The 21,621-nt window shown below is 35.8% G+C and overlaps 4 protein-coding genes across 4 annotated transcripts; all 4 read left to right on the top strand.

Moving 5' to 3' along the window:
- The first annotated feature begins 1,593 nt into the window (after window positions 1–1,593).
- Window positions 1,594–4,498, top strand: LOC105964986 (uncharacterized). Its single transcript, XM_088812735.1, has 5 exons — window positions 1,594–1,979; window positions 2,063–2,988; window positions 3,141–3,885; window positions 4,012–4,357; window positions 4,472–4,498. The coding sequence occupies exons 1-5, from the start codon at window positions 1,594–1,596 to the stop codon at window positions 4,496–4,498; spliced, it is 2,430 nt and encodes an 809-aa protein (XP_088668861.1).
- A 92-nt stretch (window positions 4,499–4,590) lies between these two features.
- Window positions 4,591–5,566, top strand: LOC105964729 (uncharacterized). Its single transcript, XM_088812734.1, has 2 exons — window positions 4,591–5,496; window positions 5,540–5,566. Exons 1-2 carry the CDS (start codon window positions 4,591–4,593, stop codon window positions 5,564–5,566), a joined length of 933 nt encoding a protein of 310 aa, XP_088668860.1.
- On the top strand, window positions 5,559–6,071 carry LOC105964728 (uncharacterized). The gene has a single exon (XM_012989232.2). The coding sequence runs from the start codon at window positions 5,568–5,570 to the stop codon at window positions 6,069–6,071; it is 504 nt and encodes a 167-aa protein (XP_012844686.2). The 5' UTR covers window positions 5,559–5,567.
- A 1,149-nt stretch (window positions 6,072–7,220) lies between these two features.
- LOC105964740 (FT-interacting protein 1) lies at window positions 7,221–9,878 on the top strand. The gene has a single exon (XM_012989240.2). The coding sequence runs from the start codon at window positions 7,351–7,353 to the stop codon at window positions 9,763–9,765; it is 2,415 nt and encodes an 804-aa protein (XP_012844694.2). The 5' UTR covers window positions 7,221–7,350; the 3' UTR covers window positions 9,766–9,878.
- Window positions 9,879–21,621: the final 11,743 nt, after the last annotated feature.

Raw genomic sequence — 21,621 nt, 5'->3', positions numbered from 1 at the left:
TCGGTTAATACAAATGTCTGCTTCATATATCATTTAACAATGTCCAATTAATAAAAGTTAGTATTGGGCATCCTTATTATATATATTCCGATAATATACATAAGAATTTTCGGAAAAAAATGCAGGTTCTTGCGGAATTTCAATCGTTAAATCAAACTTTTACAACACAGAGGAGTTTCGATCCAGGCAGAGAGCTGGAATTCGATTCAAAGATCTTGAATTATATACACCAAATAACCCGACATCACCAACTACACCCACAAATTTAATTATATCTGATATTACAAATGGCAATGATTAATTATTATATTCGTAGTTTACATACATTTCATGTTACTAAATCCCCCTTACATTTTTTAATATGAATATATCTGTATTAAATGAATTTAAATTATTACTGTGATGTGTTTCAGTAAGTAGAACTGAAAGAAACAATGGAAGAGTTGTGAAGGATGTCGCAACAACAGGTACAAACAACATTACCATTTGTAATGACGAAACTCAAACTATAGTTATATTATATATATATATATATATATATATATATATATATATATATATATATATATATATATATATATATATATATATATATATATAAATAAATAGTATTTCACCTATAATGAAATAAGATTTATCTTTTGTATACACATATGTGGCGTAATTTAATATATAAATTATAATGAAGAATTATATTTTTATATTATGTAAACAGATTTGGAATACACTGTCAGCAAAAAGAGAGTTGCCCAGTATAAAGGAAAAACTCGAACTCTAAATATTAAAAGTATGTCAAGTACAGATACAAATGACAAAAAAAGCTATAAGAGAAATCGTGAGGTGACATATAACAATGTTGCAGCAAATTGTGAAGGTTTGCACTGTATTGATTAATTATCATCATTCGAAGAATTATTCAACATTTTCTTACGGATGTCTTTAATACTATTTCCAACAGATACTAATTCGTACGAGATAGATGGGTTACATAGCATTGGCAGTGTGAAAAATATTTCTGCTAATACATACTACGAAACCATCAAAAGGTACATTTCGTAATATGTATGAAACACAACATTAATACAATTATATAACACATTTGTATTTAATATGTTACCATATCCAACATTGTAAAAGTATAATATTTTTTTATTCATTGAATAAGTTACAGTTCTTCGGTTCGTATCGGAAAGTGGATATTGAAGAGTCAAAAAACCATACATTCTGTTGCACGTGGCTTGGATATGGATTCAAAACCTGTCACTTTGGTCGATGAAGATTTACAGACTATACGGGAAATTACTTCGGATAGTGGAGGTATGTGTTATAATTTCGATCACATTTATCACGTAAAATTCGTCTTGAATAAATTGTTCATAATAATCAATTGATATCATTTTTTTTATTTAAATAGAATCAGAATATGTATCAAATGACGAAACATTCACTGATTCCGACGACGATGTAAGTACTCCAATATTAATTAAGTATGATAACATGTCGTTTTCATCGTAATAACAGATGTCTTTTTCCTACGCAGAGTACGATGATCTTGGTGATCAGTCATACGAATGTCAATGATGTGGCGCAATGATGTGGTACGGGGAAAAGATCGATAAGCAAAATGGTACATCAAATCCTAAGTTTTCAATGTGCTGTAATGGGGTAAAAGTCGAATTGCCCAATTTAATAGAAGCACCAGATCCCCTAAAGATTCTCCTATTTGGTACCGATCGAAGAAGCAAGCATTTCCAAGAACACATACGGTCGTATAATATGATGTTCTCATTCACATCTTTTGGAGGAAAGATACAGACAACGATAAACAGAGGATCCGGTCCGTACACGTTTCTACTACATGGACAAAACTACCATTTAATGGGTAGTTTGTTGCCAGATGAAGGATCGCGTCCCAAGTTTGCTCAGCTTTATATATTTGACACGGAGAATGAAGTCAAGAATCGAATGGATGTAGTCAGGTATAAAGCACTTTCAGTTATATGTTATTATTATTTTTTTATATTACAAGGAATTTACTTTATGTTTCATTTTATCGTTGTAGATCCGGAAACAATTCCAGCGAATTGGATCCTGAGATTGTTTCTACATTGAAGGATATGGTCGACAGCTCAAATATGCTTGCTCAGTCTTACAGAGCTGCCTGGGACAGGCTCTCACAGACAAGAATTGAAGATGTCAAATTGAGACTCATAAAGAAACGGAGTACGGATGGCCGTACTTACAATCTGCCGAACTCTAGTGAAATCGCGGGACTCATTGTTGGTGATTTTGACACCCAGGAGGGTGTTAGAGACATAGTTATCGAGACACGGTCGAAAAAACTCCAGCGAATCAGTGAGTTGCACCCTTTATATCTTCCACTGCAGTATCCGCTAATATTTCCTTACGGCGAGGATGGTTATAGGGATGATATACTACTGAGGGAAACATCAGTGAGTGGTACACGTATACGCAAGAAGTTAACAATGCGGCAGTTCTTTGCGTATAGGATCCAAAAAAGATTTGGCGACAGCGCGGTTCTGTTGCACTCAAAAAAATTGTGCCAGCAATTCATGGTCGACGCATTTTCAATGGTTGAATCGGAAAGACTGAAATTCATAAGATTTAACCAGGATAAGTTAAGAGTTGACATGTACAAGGGTATCGAGGAAAGTATTTTGAAGGGCGATACGGATGCTAGATCCATTGGCACGAGGGTTATTCTACCGGGCGGTCTTACCCGAGGTCTAAGATACATGTTTAACAACTTCGTCGATGCTCTTCAAATATGCAACTGGATTGGATTTCCATCGTTGTTCATCACTATTACCTGCAATCCACAGTGGCCGGAAATTCAAAGGGCGTTGAGCGGTACTAATTTGAGACCTGAAGACCGTCCCGATATTCTTGCTCGAGTTTTTAAGATGAAGCTCGACAGTCTGATGTCAGATTTGAAGAAGGGCAAAATATTTGGTCGCATTAGAGCATGTAAGTATCAATTTATAAGATAAAAATATAACATAATATATATTTTATACATTGTCTACTCTTATAATATTATAAATATTTTATTACGTCAAACATTGAAAATTTATGTATATTAATGCTAACCAAATACGTTTAAAATGTAAAATGTTCAGATGTCTGCACAATTGAGTTTCAGAAGCGCGGTCTCCCGCATGCACACATATTGATTTGGCTTCACAATGAAGACAAACCGAAGACATCAAAAGACATAGATAAAATCATATGTTCCGAAATCCCAGATAAGGTAACAGACCGAAAGATGTACGATTTGGTTGAGAAGTATATGAGTCACGGCCCGTACAGTCTGGCCAATCAAAACTCTCTATACATGAAGGACGGGATTTGCACGAAGCGATTTCCAAAGAGTTTTGTCAACCGTACTGAGGCCGATGCAGATGGTTATCCGGTGTACAGAAGAAGAGAAAATGGGAGGACCGTGGTTAAGAAGAAAACATATCTCGACAATGGTTTCGTCGTGCCTTATAACCGTGCTCTACTGAAAAAGTACAGAGCACACATTAATGTCGAGTTGTGCAACCAGAATAAGTCGATAAAGTATTTATTCAAGTACGTCAACAAAGGAAATGATCGGGTCACGGCGGCATTTTATCAATCAAATAATCCAGGTGCAACTCCTGAAAGTCGCGATGAGATAAAGATGTACTACGACTGCAGATATCTTTCGGCATGCGAGGCTGCTTGGAGGTTATTTAGCTTTGACATTCACTTTAGAGACCCACCAGTGATTAGGTTAAGCTTTCATCTTCCGGACAGTCAGTCAGTTGTGTTTATAGATAATGACTCATTAGTTGATCTGCTGAACAGACCGACTGCAAAGCAAACGATGTTCCTTGCTTGGTTCTAAGCGAATAAGTTGTACCCTGAAGCTAGAAATTTGAGGTATGTAGAGTTTCCACAGAAATTTGTCTATAAGGAAAAAGCTCGCTGTTGGATGCCGAGAAAGATATGATTCTCGATCGGAAGGGTTACCAATGTACCGCCGGGCAGGGGTGAAGACTATTACTTGAGACTGTTGTTGAACTTTCAAAGAGGTTGCACGTGTTACGATGATCTTAGAAAAGTCGAGGATCACGTCTACCCAACTTTCAAAGATGCGTGTTTTGCGCTTGGGCTACTAGATGACGACAAGGAGTACATAGCTGGCATAAATGAGGCAAACGAGTGGGCCAGTAGTGACTATGTGAGACGATTATTCGTCGTACTTTTGGTCGCAAATAATATGAGCAGACCGGAACATGTGTGGGAGTGTTGCTGGAAAGAATTCGCCGAGGATATTGCGTACAGACTGCACAACATCGTACCAATTCAGGTATGAGAATACATATTACGTTTTTACACCGTTTATTACACACGTTTGAATTAAAACTATATATTTTTATAATCGTCACATTATGTTAATTTTTCATATAATAATATATTGAAGGTCCACATGTGTCAGACGATACTCTGAGAAACTACGCTTTGATCGAAATAGAAACTATATTGCAAAGCAACAGTAAAAGCCTGAGTAACTTTCCCCGAATGCCGATTCCAATTGGGTCGATGACGGACGACACGGTAAATAGATTAGTTCTCGACGAGTTGGACTATGACGTTGATGATATGCGTGAAGAACTTAAGAAATACCTTTCATCCATTACTGATGAGCAGAAAAAAGTGTTCGATGATATCATGGATGTTGTTGCAAATGACAGAGGTGGACTGTTCTTTCTTTATGGGCATGGAGGAACGGGAAAGACTTTCATATGGAAAACGCTATCGGCTGCTATCCGTTCAAAAGGAGAAATAGTTATAAATGTTGCTTCCAGTGGTATTGCTTCGCTTCTACTTCCAGGTGGCAGAACTGCTCATTCTAGATTTGGACTGCCAATAATTGTACATGAGAGTTCCACATGTAGCATCAAACAACAGAGCCCACAGACAGAATTGTTGTCTAGAGCAAAGCTAATCATATGGGACGAGGCACCGATGATGCACATGTACTGTTTCGAAGCACTCGACAAAACAATGAAATCTATACTTGATTCAGATATGCCATTCGGAGGCAAGGTTGTAGTGCTTGGAGTGGACTTTCGGCAAATTTTGCCAGTTGTGTTGAAAGCGTCGAGACAAGACATTGTGCATGCTACAATCAATTCATCACCGTTGTGGAGGCAATGCAAGGTTATGAAGTTAAACAAGAACATGAGACTTGAATCGTCCTCCTCTTCCGCCAATGCAGATGAAATAAGAGAATTTGCGGACTGGATATTGAGAATCGGCAATGGCGAAGCTGGCGAGATAAATGACGGTGATGCCACAATTGAAATTCCCGATGACATGCTGATTCGGAATTCTGCAGATCCCTTTTTGGATCTTATAGAGTTTGTCTATCCCGATCTGGTGACCAACCTTTTCACTCCCGAGTATTTCGAAGGCAGAGCAATCCTTGCACCCACTAATGAAAGTGTCGGTTTTGTGAACGATCATTTTTTGTCGATCATAACTGGAGAGGAGAAGGCCATTTCAGCTCAGATAGTATGTGCAAGGAGGAGTTGTTGTCGGATGTCAACGCAGAAATATACTCACCGGAGTTTCTCAACACCATATCATGTTCCGGAATTCCACCGCATAAGTTGACATTGAAAAGAGGATTGTGCAATGGAACAAGGCTTCAGATTATTAATATGGGAAAACACGTTCTCAACTGCAAGATCCTGTCGGGTAAACATGTTGGTGATATGATGTTCATTCCTAGAATGACTTTGGTACCGTCCAACTCTGCATTGCCTATTAAATTCCAGCGACGTCAGTTTCCACTGATGGTATCATTCGCAATGACAATCAATAAAAGTCAAGGACAAACTCTTTCTCACGTGGGCCTGTACTTGCCGAGACCTGTTTTCAGTCACGGACAGCTCTATGTCACACTCTCGAGGGTTAAGAGTCGAAGTGGCATAAAGATTTTGATTAACTCGGAATCTGGTGATACGACCAATGTTAAAAATAATGTTGCATACAAGGAAGTTTTTCAGCGTATATGAAGGTAATTATTTATACAAAAAATTACAATATTTATTGACGACCTTTATTATCTATTATTTTTATGTTTGGTTATTCCTCATTCGTAGGTTTATTTTAATTGTACTAGGAACTTGCTATGGACCCCGATCGCTATATTTGATGAAGGTAATCTTTTTACAATAATTTTATGCAATTAAAAAGTTATATTGGTATTGTTTTGGTAACAACTTACATATTTCGTGTGACCATTTTACAACATATGCAGGTCAGTTGCATTGTATTGGATTTGTTGCATTCGTTTAGGGCGGTTGGTGGCAAACAATTCAAGTTTTCAACGTTCATGTCATTATGGTTGTACAAGTTTGGGACCAACTATATATTCGTTCTTTTGTATGAGGAAATTAAAACATTCGAATTTTAGTTTTTTTTTCACTTATTTCGGCTTATTTTGAACTTACACCATACAAATTATTTTTATTTTTGAATATGTTCTACTTCTTTCTTTTACTTATTAACAATTAATATCACTATTTTGAGAACCTTTTTTATTATTCAATATTTGTTTTACGATGAATACCCCGTGCATCGCACGGGTGTATTACTAGTAAAGCACAAGAAAGGCATACTTGAGCAACTTCACAAGCTTATAAAAAGTTCAAAATCACTTTTTTCTTCTATTCCAAATTTGCATGATCATCTCCACGTTAATTACCTTAATGCCCTTATAGTTTTTTCCCACATAGGAATTGCTGCATAATGAAGTATAGAATGTTCCTCAAGAAAGTACAGTTTTTTTTTTTAATTAATTAAGTGAATATAATTTCATTAGTAAAATTAATCAAAGAATCAGTTTCCAATTCCAAATGTTCTTTCACATGGATTAATCTTTTTTTCAACTTCACCTCAAAAGTTTTATACCTTCCCTCCCTGAGAGAGAGAGAGAGAGAGAGAGAGAGAGAGAGAGAGAGAGAGAGAGAGAGAGAGAGAGAGAGATTCTTTGCTTCTCAATGGAGACAGAGGTATCTTGAGGGAATTGCTTCACAAAGGAAGCAAGTTAACAGGAAAAAAAATGATAGAAAAATAAATAAATAATAAGAACATGAAACTTGTGGTACAAGTCATATATGCACATGATCTTATGCCCAAAGGATGGTGCAGGATCTGCCACTCCATATCTAGAGGTTGTCCATTTCGATAATCACCTCATTCGAAACCGAAAGAAACAATCCCGAAAATACCCTCAATCCCGTTTCGAACCACAAACTCATCTTTTTCGATTTTCGATCATCACCTCGAACAATGCAGCATCATCGTAAAGTCAACTCACAACAAGCTCATAATACTTCTAGCCATGAATATCAAGAAGACTTTGAGGTGAAAGAAACGAATCTCAACCTCGGCGAGGCGGCGGCGGCGTACGGCGGGAGAGGGTGGCTAAGCGGCGGCGAAAGAATGGCCAACACATTAGACCTCGTCGAGCAAATGTACTATCTCTACGTTCGAGTGGTGAAGGCGAAAGATCTTCCGCCTACCGCCATCACAGCCAGCTGTGATCCTTACGTGGAGGTGAAGCTCGGTAACTACAAGGGAAGAACGAAGCACTTTGAGCGGAAAACGAACCCGGAGTGGAACCAAGTGTTCGCCTTCTCGAAAGAGCGGATCCAATCGTCCTCCCTCGAAGTTTTCGTCAAGGACAAGGAGATGGTGGGGCGGGACGACAATCATCTCGGTAGGGTCGTGTTCGACCTAAACGAGATCCCGACGCGGGTCCCGCCCGATAGCCCGTTGGCCCCTCAGTGGTACCGGCTGGAGGACCGGCGCGGAGAAGGGAAGACGAGGGGTGAAATCATGGTTGCCGTTTGGATGGGTACGCAAGCTGACGAGGCATTTACGGACGCTTGGCATGCCGATGCGGCGTTCGTGTACGGAGAGGGAGTTTTGAACGTTCGGTCGAAGGTGTACGTTTCGCCGAAACTATGGTACTTGAGGGTGAACGTTATCGAAGCTCAAGACATCGTTCCGAATGATCGAAGCCGTTTGCCGGAAGTTTTCGTGAAAGTCCAAGTCGGGAATCAAATCCTAAGAACCGGGATATGTCCCGATAGGACGGCTAATCCGATGTGGAACGAGGATTTAGTCTTTGTTGCGGCGGAGCCGTTCGAAGAGCACCTTGTCTTAACCGTCGAGGATCGAGTCCATTCGTCGAAAGACGATTTATTGGGAAGAATAAGCCTACCCCTCACCGTTTTCGACAAGCGGCTCGACCACCGGCCGGTGAATTCCCGTTGGTTCGATCTCGAAAAGTTCGGATTCGGAGCGCTCGAAGGCGACAGGAGAAAGGACCTCAAGTTCTCGAGCAGGGTACATCTTAGAGCGTGCCTTGAAGGTGGATATCATGTCCTAGACGAGTCGACACTCTACATAAGCGATCAACGGCCCACGGCGAAGCAGCTATGGAAGCCTCCGGTCGGAATTCTTGAAGTTGGAATACTAAGCGCACAAGGACTCCTACCGATGAAGATGAAGGACGGCCGAGGGAGCACAGACGCTTACTGCGTGGCGAAATACGGACAGAAATGGACTCGTACGAGGACGATCATCGACAGCTTTAGCCCTAAGTGGAACGAGCAATACACGTGGGAAGTCTACGATCCGTGCACCGTCTTGACGCTCGGAGTCTTCGACAATTGCCATCTAGGAAGCGGAAACAAGCCCGACGCCAGTCAACAACGAGACTCGAGAATCGGGAAGGTTCGCATTAGGTTATCGGCCCTCGATGCCCACCGTGTCTACACACACTCATATCCGCTTCTCGTCCTGCACCCTTCGGGTGTGAAGAAAACGGGAGAAATCCAACTGGCCGTCCGATTCACGACGCTCTCGCTCGCTCACACGATACACATCTACGGACACCCTCTCCTCCCGAAAATGCACTACATACACCCTTTCACCGTGAACCAGGTCGAAAACCTCAGATACCAAGCCATGACCATTGTGGCGGCTCGGCTCGGCAGAGCCGAGCCGCCCCTCAGAAAGGAGGTCGTTGAGTACATGCTCGACGTCGATTCGCACGTCTGGAGCATGAGACGGAGCAAGGCGAATTTCTTCCGGATAATGTCGCTCTTATCCGGTATAATCTCGACGAACCGGTGGTTTAACGACGTATGCCATTGGAAAAACCCTACGACCTCGGTTTTAGTCCACGTATTGTTCTTGATACTCATTTGCTACCCGGAGTTGATACTCCCGACGATCTTTCTATACGGCTTCCTTATAGGGCTGTGGAACTATCGGCTCCGGCCGCGGGGCCCGCCGCACATGGACGCGAAGCTGTCGTGGGCCGAGGCGGTGAACCCCGACGAGCTGGACGAGGAGTTCGACACGTTCCCGACGTCGAGGGAGAACGATGTCGTGAGGATGAGGTACGACCGGCTTAGGAGTGTGGCCGGGAGGATTCAGACGGTGGCCGGCGACGTGGCGACTCAGGGAGAGAGGCTGCAGTCCTTGCTGACGTGGCGGGACCCTAGGGCCACGTGTCTATTTGTTGTGTTCTGCCTTTGTGCGGCGGTGGTGATGTATGTGTCTCCGGCGAGGGTGGTGGTGCTTGTTGGAGGGTTGTACTATTTGAGGCATCCGAGGTTTAGGAGCAAGTTGCCTTCTGTTCCAAGTAACTTCTTCAGGAGATTGACTGCTAGAACTGATAGCATGCTGTGATGGTGATTGGTGGATTTTTTTTTTTTTTTTTTTTCGTGTGTGTTCTTGATATTTGTATGTGTTACATACGAATTATAATTCTAATAAACAGAATAATTTGTTCTTTGGTTTAATTATTCCTAGTTTGTGGTCTATCAATGTAAATTTGTAATCTATTTAAATAACTTTAAAAATTGGCTAAAAAAATCTGAATAGCTATTTACCTGAATTTCGAATAGAAAAAAAAACTGTCCAAATAAAAATTGACAAAAATGCCCTTAAATATAGGTCTATATAGGTTACTCTTTCATATATATCTTATCTTATCTTGTAATCTTATATATAAAAGAAAGTAACTCTGACAACCCTAAAAAACCCTAATGTATTTCTGTGATTACTTATTTTTAATATTTTTTCTCTATTAATTTCTAACTATAATTTATTTTTAACAATTATCAAAATTAAAACTAACTCATGAAGAATCCTACCTTATTGCTACTTATGTAATTATTTATTTTTAATATTTTTTGAACTAACTTTTTAACTATAATTTCTAACAATTATTGATCTCCTAATTTTCATCAATATATCTCAAATCTTAAGAGATAAAGGTGTAAATTCAATATGAATAATGCTAAATTATTAAATTTCACTATATTAGTGTATGTATTTAATTGATATTTTTTTTCACTATTTAAATAATATTTCGTGCATCGCACGGGGAAAAATGCTAATATATATAAGATAAAGATATATAAATTCATAAACCCTACGTTAATTTCTTAGTTGTGCTAATGAGTTTTCTTTCTCAAGTCTAAATAAATGGATTTTATGGATTTTATGATAGGATTCAATGTTTTCATAATCGGACCGGCTATAGAACCGGACGACCATTTGTATCATGGGTTTATAGGGTCGAACCAGTTTAACCGGATTTTTTTTTTTTTTTAATATGCCATTATTTTATTAATTTTAATGTTTTAAAAATATTATTTTCTTTATATTTTTAATCTCCGAGTTATTATTTTCACTTTTATCTAATTTACTTCACTTTTTATTATATTTTATTGCTTATACTCTATATTTTTCCATTTTTTATTATTCAAATCCAGCAATTGGCTAACCCTATTCGATCACCCATGATCATATCCGACAATCATTCGACCACTCATGACTAGATCCGGCCATCCACTACTAAGTATGTGAAGATTCAATCAAATCTAGCCACAAATAACCAACTTAACGATGATTCGAGACGTTTTGACAGAAAACTGGGTTCCTTGACTGACTCGTTGGTTCTCGAGTTTTACCCGGTCAAACCAGATTTTAGTCATTTGACCCCGGTTTTCGATTTTTTCGGTTTTAGATATTAGACCGGACCGCTTTATTGCCGGGTCACGGTCGAATCGGTCTGACCGGCCGGTTCGATCTGGTTCTAACAACACTGATTGGATTAATGGCGGGCTTGGTGTTTTCTCTATCAAGAACACCCATTCGAAGAATAACGCATAACAGAACAAACAAAGCCGCCGTCTGCGGTTTAGACTATTTAATCTTATCTCGACTAATTTTATCTTGGCAACCAAAAGGGACCTTAGGATTGTTATTATTATAATTATATAGAGTGGTAATTGGCACTCTTCAACCTTAAAATAAAAAAATAGCAAGAGACTCCTCGTAATTTCCCACAACCTAGGGAATTGGTCTTCTTTGTACTATACTATCCTTTTAATTTAAGGATGCAAAGTGCCAATCACATGTAATTTGAGGGTGCAAAGTGTCAATCAGACTATAATAGAGTTATATTTAGATTAGAAGTTCTGGTTTCCCTCCCTCTCTCTCATTTTCGATTAAAATTATTTTCGAATATCACTTTTATAAACTCAGGAAAGTGAAGCTACCTTCAAATGGAGATTCTTCCGGTTCAAACGACCGTGAATTGTCAATGGAATTGGTGTGTGCGACTGTCAATACCTTTGCTCCTCATCCAAAAGCAAATGTGGGTTTTTGCATGCGCCCAGTGTTGTCTGAAACTCTGGAAATCTGTGAATGTGTTGATGTGTGATTTTGTGCGTCTGCGTATATGTTACTGTATATTTTTGTGCCCCAGGTGTAGCATAGAAATTGTTAGAGTAGGTGACCAACAAGCCAACATGTGACTGTGGTCTTTCGTATTTATTATGGTAATAAACGAACTTTTATTCGTATTAATGATAAAACACCTTGGCATTCTATATCTTTGTCCCTCTGTCACAAGCATAGATATAGTCCTTACAGTTATTACAAGTACTAGTAATTGGTCGTTAGGATCGTGAGATATTTACTTAAGTATTATAACTGTTAAACGTGTTTCTAGTCGAAGGGTTACGCCACCAATGAAGATATCGGCCTTTCCCATTAAGAGACTAGCACTTAGTGTATGTGTACTGCATCTCATCAGTAAACGATATTGTGATATCGGCATGCATAAGTGGGTGCTCGTAAGTTGACGAGTTCACTGAACTCTCTCTCCTTAAAAATCTCTAAGTGGTTCCCAATAATTGAGTAGAGATATATGTGGTATAGTTGTACACCATTAGTTCTTATGACCTAGACATCACCGTGACTTCACTAGAGGACCAGCTGTATCGTGACTTGTCTCTGAGTTCCACCGAGGACCACCCCAAGGGCCAGTGTTCGTGCAGTCTGAAATCTAGTGAGAGGTCTATGCATTGTAGTCGGGGATTCGATCGCTAGAATAGTCTTGGTTGTCCTGTGTGTTCTTATAGTTTGTAATCTCTCTAAGTCTCTGGCCAGAGCTGACTAAGTGATGATTAGAGAATTCGATTCTCTAAGTCATGCACATAACGATTACAACACTTAGAACGATCGCACCGTCATTGAACAAATAAAGAGGTCTCGATGAACCAATACCTCTAATTCAATCGGGACATATGAATCGAAGGGATCGTACTGTACGCTAACTATATCTGAAGGTTCTTGCAGGCACTTTATTTGTATCTAGGGAATCATGACGCGTAGTTGCGAGACGCCAATCTTGATTCGTTGGGTGATTAAAGTGAAACGAGTTTCATCTTAATCGTAACTCTAAGGGACGAGTTTTGACCACAAAGGGTTGTGGGCCCACGAGGGTCACACTGCTCGTGCAGATGAGATCTTTGAATAAACGGTCAGAGATAAAATGGTTTATATTTGCATGATTGGAAGTCAATATGATTGGGTCCAACATTCGTGATTTGGAATTATGAATGAGAATAAGAAAAGGAAAAGAATAGGCGAACATCTTAGTGAACTTTCTAAATCGGGAAGTTTTCAAGTTTAGAAAGTGCTCTGAATTAGGGTTTCCACTTTTGGAAAGTTGGAAATCGAGAGTTGGCACTCGTAATGACAAGGAAATTATAATGATTCCGAAAATATAATTGTTACAATTTTCCGATCATCGAATTGAGAGAGGCGAGCAAATAAAAGAACTAACGAACTTAAGTTGTTGGGCCCGGTCCAACTTAAGCCCGTTAGGATTTTTTGCAAGACACTATAAATACTTGATTTATAGGTCTTACACAAAGATAACACACGAACTAAACCCTAGCCACTCTCACCTCTCTCGGTCGATCTCAACCCGCGGTCACCATCGCCGCCGTCGCCACCATCTCGCCGGAATCAGCCATCCGTTGGCCGATCCTATTGGTATTTCTTTCCTCTTTTCTATTCTTCCGTTTTTCTAACTATTACGTGTCTAGTGCCACGTTCTAGTAGATCAAAGTATACGAGGTAAAATCCAAGAGGAAGAAGATCGAAGATCGAAGAATCGAGGAGCAGCACCGAGGAGCAACACACGAGCCGACGCCGCACGCAACTCCACACGCCGCCCGAAGACAGCGCGTGAACCACACGCGCCGCCGTAGCTCGGTTCATCGCCGCTGCTGCATCGCCGTTGCTGCCCCATATTACATGGATTGGTTTACGTGGCAATCCAGCTTTGCTTAGTGCGCCTACCTCACACTTCAAGAGGTAAAGTTTCGAATCCATTGTCATTCGATTCGTTGTCGTTTAAGTTAATATATGCATGTTCGTTTCAATAAAAATCATGTATGATTTTACGTGTCTACATGAAACTGTTTTTATTATTGCGAGCATGATTATTTGATATAAACGCGAGCATGTTAATTGATTTAATTTCGGTTAAGTAATTAAGCATGTATGTTGTTATTAATTTCGCTGGAAACGCAAATGTACGCAATTAATTGTTTTTAATTATCGAGCACGTGTTTATGTGTTTTAAATTCGTTTAATTCACATAAAATTTTTGTTTTCCGTTGCGTACACGTGTCCGATTCCCAACAGAAATAACCCTTCCCCGACCTGCAGATTAACGTACTGTCACGGCCCGCCAATGTGGCCAAACCCTTTGCCAGTTTCCCTTGGGTTGAGAGGTTAAGAAGCCCGAGACTTAGCGCAAATAAGGTTAGATCCAAGTTGACCCAAACGTATAGAGATGGGTAGAGATCCTTGGAGGATTTTTGAAAACTTTCTAGAACCCTCCCTTGTAGATATTTTGTAGGAATATTTTGGAGTGGTCTAGTGAACAACTCCTAGCTGTTAGATCAAATAGTCATCCAACAATAATTCAACATATCCAAGCATTTAAGGCACAGTTCGTTGTTAAGAGGACAAGTCCGTGACAGTACGCACACTTAGATATGTGACATGTTTTATTGATAGTTGCTTGGATAGAATTTTGTTTTAGATGTCATTATTTTTATTTATTTCCTATTTAAAATATATATTTAGTTATTATCTCTATTAGAAGAAAAAAAATCAAAATTTTATGTTATCTTATATACTTGATAAATATAAGCTATACAAAATTAGAATACAAGGAAAAGAGAATTTGTTATAAAGATTTTATAATTAATAAGGTATGGCCGTTAAATTTCAAGCGGTTTAACTTCAATTACAACGACGGCGAAGCAGAAATAGCGACAAACCTTCGATTAAAACGCAATGGTTTATGGTTTAAGATAAAGAGAGGGGTGTTGTACACTTCTTCCACTTCGTTTACAAAATGACCAAAATAATTTTTTTAACTACAATAACAAATTAATTGAATTTGTTGGGGTCATTTCGTGCTAAAATAAATGGGTTTTAAATCATTTTAATTGTTTTCATATTTTATTTATTTTCATTACTTTATTTGAGCGTAAATTTCACTTTACTCATATACTTTGGCTCGGTATTACTTTACCCCAGCCGGGCCGCATATACTTTGGCTCGATATTATTTTACCACATTGTACTCCACCCGGGTCCGGGTCGGTTCCGGGCCGGGCCGGGTCCGAACCGGATTTTTAAACTTTGTCCAAAATATGCTTTGAATGGTGTTCGAACTCTGGTTGCCTCAAATGTGTATGCCAATCCAAACAAGTGAGACAAGGCAATTGTTTGTGAAATTACTTGAAAAAATATATATACCATTAAATTAAGTGTAGAATGATTATAAAAATAATGTTTGGATTATTAATAATCACATTCATAATTATTAAAGAATTTTAATTAAATTATTAACAACTATAATATAATAAAAAATAAAATAAATTGAAAGAACCTGAGCTTAATCCATTTAAATCTTACGATTCAATTCTAATATTTGAATAAAATGTATATGTAAAAAAAGATTAAATCATATTATCTACAATTTAATTCCTACGATTTTTACAAATTAAACCAATTATTAAAGGAGAAATTACATCATAATATTTTGAATATACTAGTCATATATAATATTATTTTTAAAGTAAGAAAATTAATTAAAATGAGATATAATCTATTTTTGTTAAACATCATTTATATTTTAAAATAATTATCTTATGATAAAATACTCAATAATATTAACAAGTTATTGTCAACAATTGAGGTTAATCGATTTAAATTCATTGAAATGAGTTATAATCTAATTTTTTTTTTAAATAAACATCTTATTTTATTTTTCATTCGATTTTTTCACACTATCGATTTTAATTACAAAAGTGATTTTGTGTTAAGTCTACGCATTTGTTTAAATATTGAATTGATTCAATCCTATATATTTTTCAATAGTGGAGATTATATTAATATAGTAATTAATAATAGATGTTTTGAAGTATTTAACCGTGATTATATATATTTAAAGTTTGCATTTGCTAATAATTTAATTAAACTTATTTACTAATAATTAATATGAAAATTAATAATTTATTTAACATATTTATATGCCAATTAAATCATTTTACCGGCTTATTATATTATATATATTTTTTATTGCCTATATATTATCAAACGTTGTGTTTGGCTCAGTGTGGAAATTTATTCCTATTCTTTTCAATTTGCCCCGAGTTCGAAACCCATCTGACCCATTTTTGGATGGGGTCATTAGCAATACACCCCTTCAATAGATAAAAAATAGTGATATGTCCATACCATAATTCTTCCTTTGTGAAAACCCCCTAGAATATTTATTTCCAATTTTACCCTTATACTACCCATTTTTTTTTTAATAATTATCTAGTATTAACAAAATTCCTATTAATAAGGCAACTAAATCTGCACGTTTTTTTTTAATAAATATACAAAATTCCTATTAATAAGGCAACTAAATCCGCACTATTTACAAAATTCCTATTAATTAGGCACCTAAATCCCGCTAATTAGGATTAATTAGTATAATTTATCTCAATTATTCCTTTTTCCTCTCTTTCTATAATAACAATTTAATTCCTAAAAATCTGCTTTCAAATTCCTAGAAAAAATTGCTACCAAATCAAAAAAAAAATTAAAAATTTGAATCTACTTACTAGAAGTCAACTTGAAAACAAGATGATAGATTATATTCAACAATAGTCATATTCGAATATGACTACAGTCATATTCGAAAAATACATAAATATGACTATAGTCATGTTACTGCTGTTGTTCAGATCTGAAAAAAAAAATCGAAAATACAAAAATAAAGATAGAAAAATAACGAGAGAGAGAGGGATGGGAGTCGACAACAACGGCGGTGGTGGCGGTGGTGAAGGAAAGAGAGTGAAAGAGGCGGTGACGGTGGTGGTGATGGCATCTGGAAAAAAAAAACTGAGAAAACGATAAAGATAACGAAAAAAGAGAGAAAGAGCCTTACGTGGAAACGGAGGAGGAGGCGACGGCAACGAGCGACGACGGTGGTGGTGGTGTACAAATCTATGTGGGAGACGATGGTGGTGTAAAGAGAGAGAAATCGACAGAAACAACGAACACGAGAAATTAATAAATCACTAATCGAGTGAATCATCGATAGTCATATTCGAACCAGACTATAGTCACGTTAATGCTTCTGCTCCAGATCTGGAGAAAAAAATCGAAAGTAACGAAAGAGAAGGAGGGGGAGGCGACGACAACGACGGTGAATGAAAGAGAGAGTGGAGAACAAACAAGAAATTCATAAATCACTAATCGAGTGAATTAACAATAGTCATAATTATTAACAGAACAGTGAACATGACTATTATGTGACTACTCTGTAAATCGAGATAAAATGAAATCAGATACAACTCGGACGACACAAACCCCATACATTTTGCTCTGAACAAAACAAACGCTCGTAAATTGCGAACCAAACATTATAATCCATAGACTAAATTAAGAAAACAAAAAACAAAAAACATACAATTCCGTACAATCTCTGATCTTTTCCACGCATTTTTTCTTCAACATCAAGCATAGAGCGCTACAAAGACGACGACTAGGCACCTCGATCTCGCCCAAAAATACTTGCGTATATACAGATCTGCCAAAAGACGAAAAAAAGGAAAAAAAAAAAGACGAAGAAGAAGAAGAGAAGATGAGAGATTGAGAACGTGAGAGAGAGAGAGAGGGGGGGAGTGAAATAGTGAAATAAATTATATCACGTTAAAAACCTAATCACAAAAGGACACTTTAGTCTTATCATGTCTAGTTAGTGGGGTCTCACTAATTAAGAATGAAACTTGGGTGTAAGCAAAAGTCTTTAATAGTCAATTGAGTTTAGTTCAAAATATTTTCTATTTGAGGGGGTTATTGCATATTTCCCCTTTTTGGATAATAAGCTGCAATTAACACTCGGGTCAAGTCCCACGGGTGGACCTGTCGGGTCTCGGGTCTTGAAACTGGGGACCCGAAACCGACCCGCGTATGGGCGGGTCCCGGTCAACGGTCAACGGGGCGGGGCGGGGCAATCCACGGGTCGGGTCCGGGTCAAACCCGGCCCGTGGCCGTGTCTAGTCATCGCTGTTAGTTGTTTGATCTAAGCTCGCCACATTTCCCAGTTTAAATAATTATTAAAATAAAAAAAAAATTCAAGACAACGAGAAAACATGGACAAAAAATACAAAAAAAAAATATAAAAAAAAAATAAAAAAATTCAAGACAACGAGAAAACATGGACAAAAAATACAAAAAAATCAAGACAACGAAAAAACATTTGAGATGGACAAAAAAAAAATTATTCAATTTTTAATTTTTTTTAATTAATTAAAAAAAATCAAGACAACGAGAAAACATGGACAAAAAATTCAAGACAACAAGAAAATATAGTCCACGACGTCATCCACAATTTATTTTTTATTTAATTTTTAATTTTTTTTAATAATTATTTAAGAGGGGTGTTTTCTTTGTAATTTTCAGACTTAGATCAAACGGTGTCAATGTTAAATGTCTGAAAACTAACGGCGATGGCTGCATTGAGACATTTTTCAAATACAAGGGGCAAATCGATGCAATCGAGAGTCGAATGGAGTAAATGGTATCGATCCAAAGTAAAAAATGGAAAGTGGAATTTAATCATTGATTTAAGGCAGACGCGCGATAAAGAGCAAATGGGCCTACGTAGACATCCCACTCGAAGTCTGAGAATGACAGCCCAAATGTTAATTGTTTTTCAGTTAACATTTTTTTTAGTAATAATGTAAAATAGCACAAGTAATTAAGCAAATATTTTTTGTATTAACAAGATCTTTCTAATTTTAATGAGTATTCAGATAAAAATAATAGCTATTGCATCAGTAAGAATACATAATTATAATTTTAAATATTTAGGTGGTGTTTGCAAATAATTATTTAAAAGCAGAAGTTAGTGATTGTGATTTAAGTTAGTTTTAAGTACTTATTTCTAAAAGTTGGGAGTGTTTGCAAATATTTCGGAAAATGAACTAAAATTGAAAAAACAGGGTTAATGGTGCTTTTAAAAAAATAGCTTAAAGCAGATTATTTTAAGAGAAGCAAAAGCAAAAGTTAATTTTGTAAACACCTAAAAACAGATTATGAGCAAAAAAAACCGCATAATCACTTTAAAAAAGCATTTGCAAACACCACTTTAGTCATCAAAAAGTTAGTGTTCTATCATAAGCTTGCTAATTTAAAAAAAAAAAAAGAAAACTTCAAAAACAAAGAAAATTAAGTGATTCAAGAAAATACAATTGACAAAATAATGCAAATAAATGAAATAAAAAATATCTTTTAAAAAACTAAGTTTGTACTCCAAGGGTTGTATACTTAAATTCGCTATGTGGAAGAGAATGTGTGGAAGAGAATGTTAATGTCGAAGAAGAAATAAACGCATATATTAAATGTACTAGTAATTGTACCCGTGCGATGCACGGGATAGCAAATTGCATTGTTTTGATGTTGTAAGAATATAAACAAACGTTTGATGTATCGTATGATCAAAATTCTTTTATAATCATTCATTAATAATTCATCAGTGGAACATTATTAAGTATACTACACAAAAAAAAAAAAAAAAAAAAACTTTGCTGTTGAATAATTTTCCAAATGAATTGAATCAGCTAATACCAGTAGATTGAAAATTTGAACCAGGAAAAAAATCATCAACTATGTCTTTCATGTTGAACTTAAAAGTAATTAGATTCAATAACTTAATTAACATAATCAAAACTAAACTATCGACAACATACCATCGTAAAAGACCATCTATACATCTTGCATCGGAACTAAGCCCTTCTCCACTGCTTCATTTTAAGGTTGTTTTGCAACTGGAATTAACAATTGGAAAATTAAGAAACAAAAATAAATATAAACTATAAATTAAATATCGCATACAAACAATAAGTCTTGAATGTCGACTTCCAATAGCTTGTGGCTCCGCCCATTTTTGGTTAATTCTCTCAAATCATCCCTTTCAATAACATGTCCAATAACATATAAAATGAAACAATTGTTATACATAAAATTTGAAATCTTTGGTATAAATTAATGAAACACATAATTTAACAAAATGAAATTACCTATAAGCCATGATGGAAAAAGATGTAAACTAATTACCACACAGTCAATAGGATGAAAAAGAAGATAAGAAACAAAATCTTAAGTCGGGTTACCAAAAAAAGAAGCATTAGGTAGGGAAGAAATAAAATTCAAATGTTGCAGACATTCTGTAAAACGATGTCTCAAAATCCGCTAGGTATGAAAATCAGATTTATTTACCCTTTTCTGTAAAAATCGAAAATCAGATTATTATAAATAATATCTAGGAGATAAAAATTTGATGAAAATCGATAATAATATTTAAAATAATATTTAGGAGATAAAAATTTGATAAAAAATCAAAAAATAATATTTTGGAGATAAAAATCTGATAAAAATCGAAAATAAAATTTAAAATGATAGTTAGGAGATAAAAATTTGATAAAAATTAAAAATAATATTTAAAATAATGTTAATGAGATTAAAGTTGATAAAATACGAAAATAATAATTAGAATAATATTTAGGAGATAAAATATGATTAAAATCAAAATTATTATTTAAAATAATATTTAGGAGATAAAAATCGAAATTAATATTTAGGAGACAAAAATAAGATTCAAATTGAAAATAATATTGAGGAGATAAAAAACTAATAAAAACATGATAAAACTCGAAAAAATATTTATAATATTATTTAGGAGATATAAATTTGATAAAATTCGAAAATAATATGTAGGAGATAAAAATGTGCTAAAAGTTGAAAATTATATTTAAAATTATATTTAGGAGATATAAATTTGATAAAATTAAAAAATATTATTTATAATAATATTTAGGAGATAAAAATTTGATAGAAATAAAAAAATAATATTTAGGAGACAAAAATCTGATAAAACTAAAAAATAATATTTAAAATAATATTTAAAATAATATTTAGGGGATACAAATATGATAAAATTCGAAAATAATATTTAAAATAATATTAAGGAGATAAAAGTTTGATAAAAATTGAAAAAAAAATACAAATATGACATTAGGGTTTCTTAGGGTTGCCCTAGCGTTTCTTTCTTTTATATATAAGATTTTCGTAAAAAGTATTTTAATAAATTTTAACAAAAGATAAGTATTAAATTGATTGAGTCATATAAATTGGCTGGATTACACAATGGGAGGTGTTAAATCTCGCACTAAAAGTTAATGAACAAAAATTGAAAAAAAAAATTCTCTATCCTTGTAAAATTTTCTCTCGTTTCTTCCTTCTCGGGCGTCCTCTCAAAATCACTCAAAAACTACAATGAATTCAACATTTCCACGATTCTCTTGAACATTTTTTAAATAATTTCTTATTGTTAATATTTTTTAAATATTTAGTATTGTTTATTAAATTGATATTTTTTTTCTAATGTCTGATATGGTTGTGTGTTATTTCGCGATAAAATAAATGAATTTTGCCGATTCAATAATTTGTGTGTGAGATTGAACATTTTAGTTAAATAATGGAACTTTGGGTGGACAAGAGTTAGTACATTAAAATTCATTACAGGTTTTATTGATACTAATTAATAGAAGGGGTAATATGCCTCACACCCCTCAAACCAAACTTATATAGATATAAGTGACAA

The sequence above is a fragment of the Erythranthe guttata genome, chromosome 14 (assembly GCF_056151865.1).
Source record: "Erythranthe guttata isolate IM_541 chromosome 14, IM_541, whole genome shotgun sequence".
In the NCBI taxonomy this organism is placed as follows: Eukaryota; Viridiplantae; Streptophyta; class Magnoliopsida; order Lamiales; family Phrymaceae; genus Erythranthe; species Erythranthe guttata.
This window is presented reverse-complemented; position numbering and strand designations above follow the sequence as displayed.

What these genes read in the sequence shown, in the direction of transcription:
- LOC105964986 (XM_088812735.1), top strand. Translation starts at nt 1,594, where the DNA reads ATGTGGTACGGGGAAAAGATCGATAAGCAAAATGGTACATCAAATCCT. An exon ending in AATCGAATGGATGTAGTCAG is followed by an intron (nt 1,980 to 2,062) that starts GTATAAAGCACT and finishes TTATCGTTGTAG; the next exon opens with ATCCGGAAACAATTCCAGCG. An exon ending in ATTTGGTCGCATTAGAGCAT is followed by an intron (nt 2,989 to 3,140) that starts GTAAGTATCAAT and finishes TAAAATGTTCAG; the next exon opens with ATGTCTGCACAATTGAGTTT.
- LOC105964729 (XM_088812734.1), top strand. Translation starts at nt 4,591, where the DNA reads ATGACGGACGACACGGTAAATAGATTAGTTCTCGACGAGTTGGACTAT. An exon ending in TTGCACCCACTAATGAAAGT is followed by an intron (nt 5,497 to 5,539) that starts GTCGGTTTTGTG and finishes TCATAACTGGAG; the next exon opens with AGGAGAAGGCCATTTCAGCT.
- LOC105964728 (XM_012989232.2), top strand. Translation starts at nt 5,568, where the DNA reads ATGTGCAAGGAGGAGTTGTTGTCGGATGTCAACGCAGAAATATACTCA.
- LOC105964740 (XM_012989240.2), top strand. Translation starts at nt 7,351, where the DNA reads ATGCAGCATCATCGTAAAGTCAACTCACAACAAGCTCATAATACTTCT.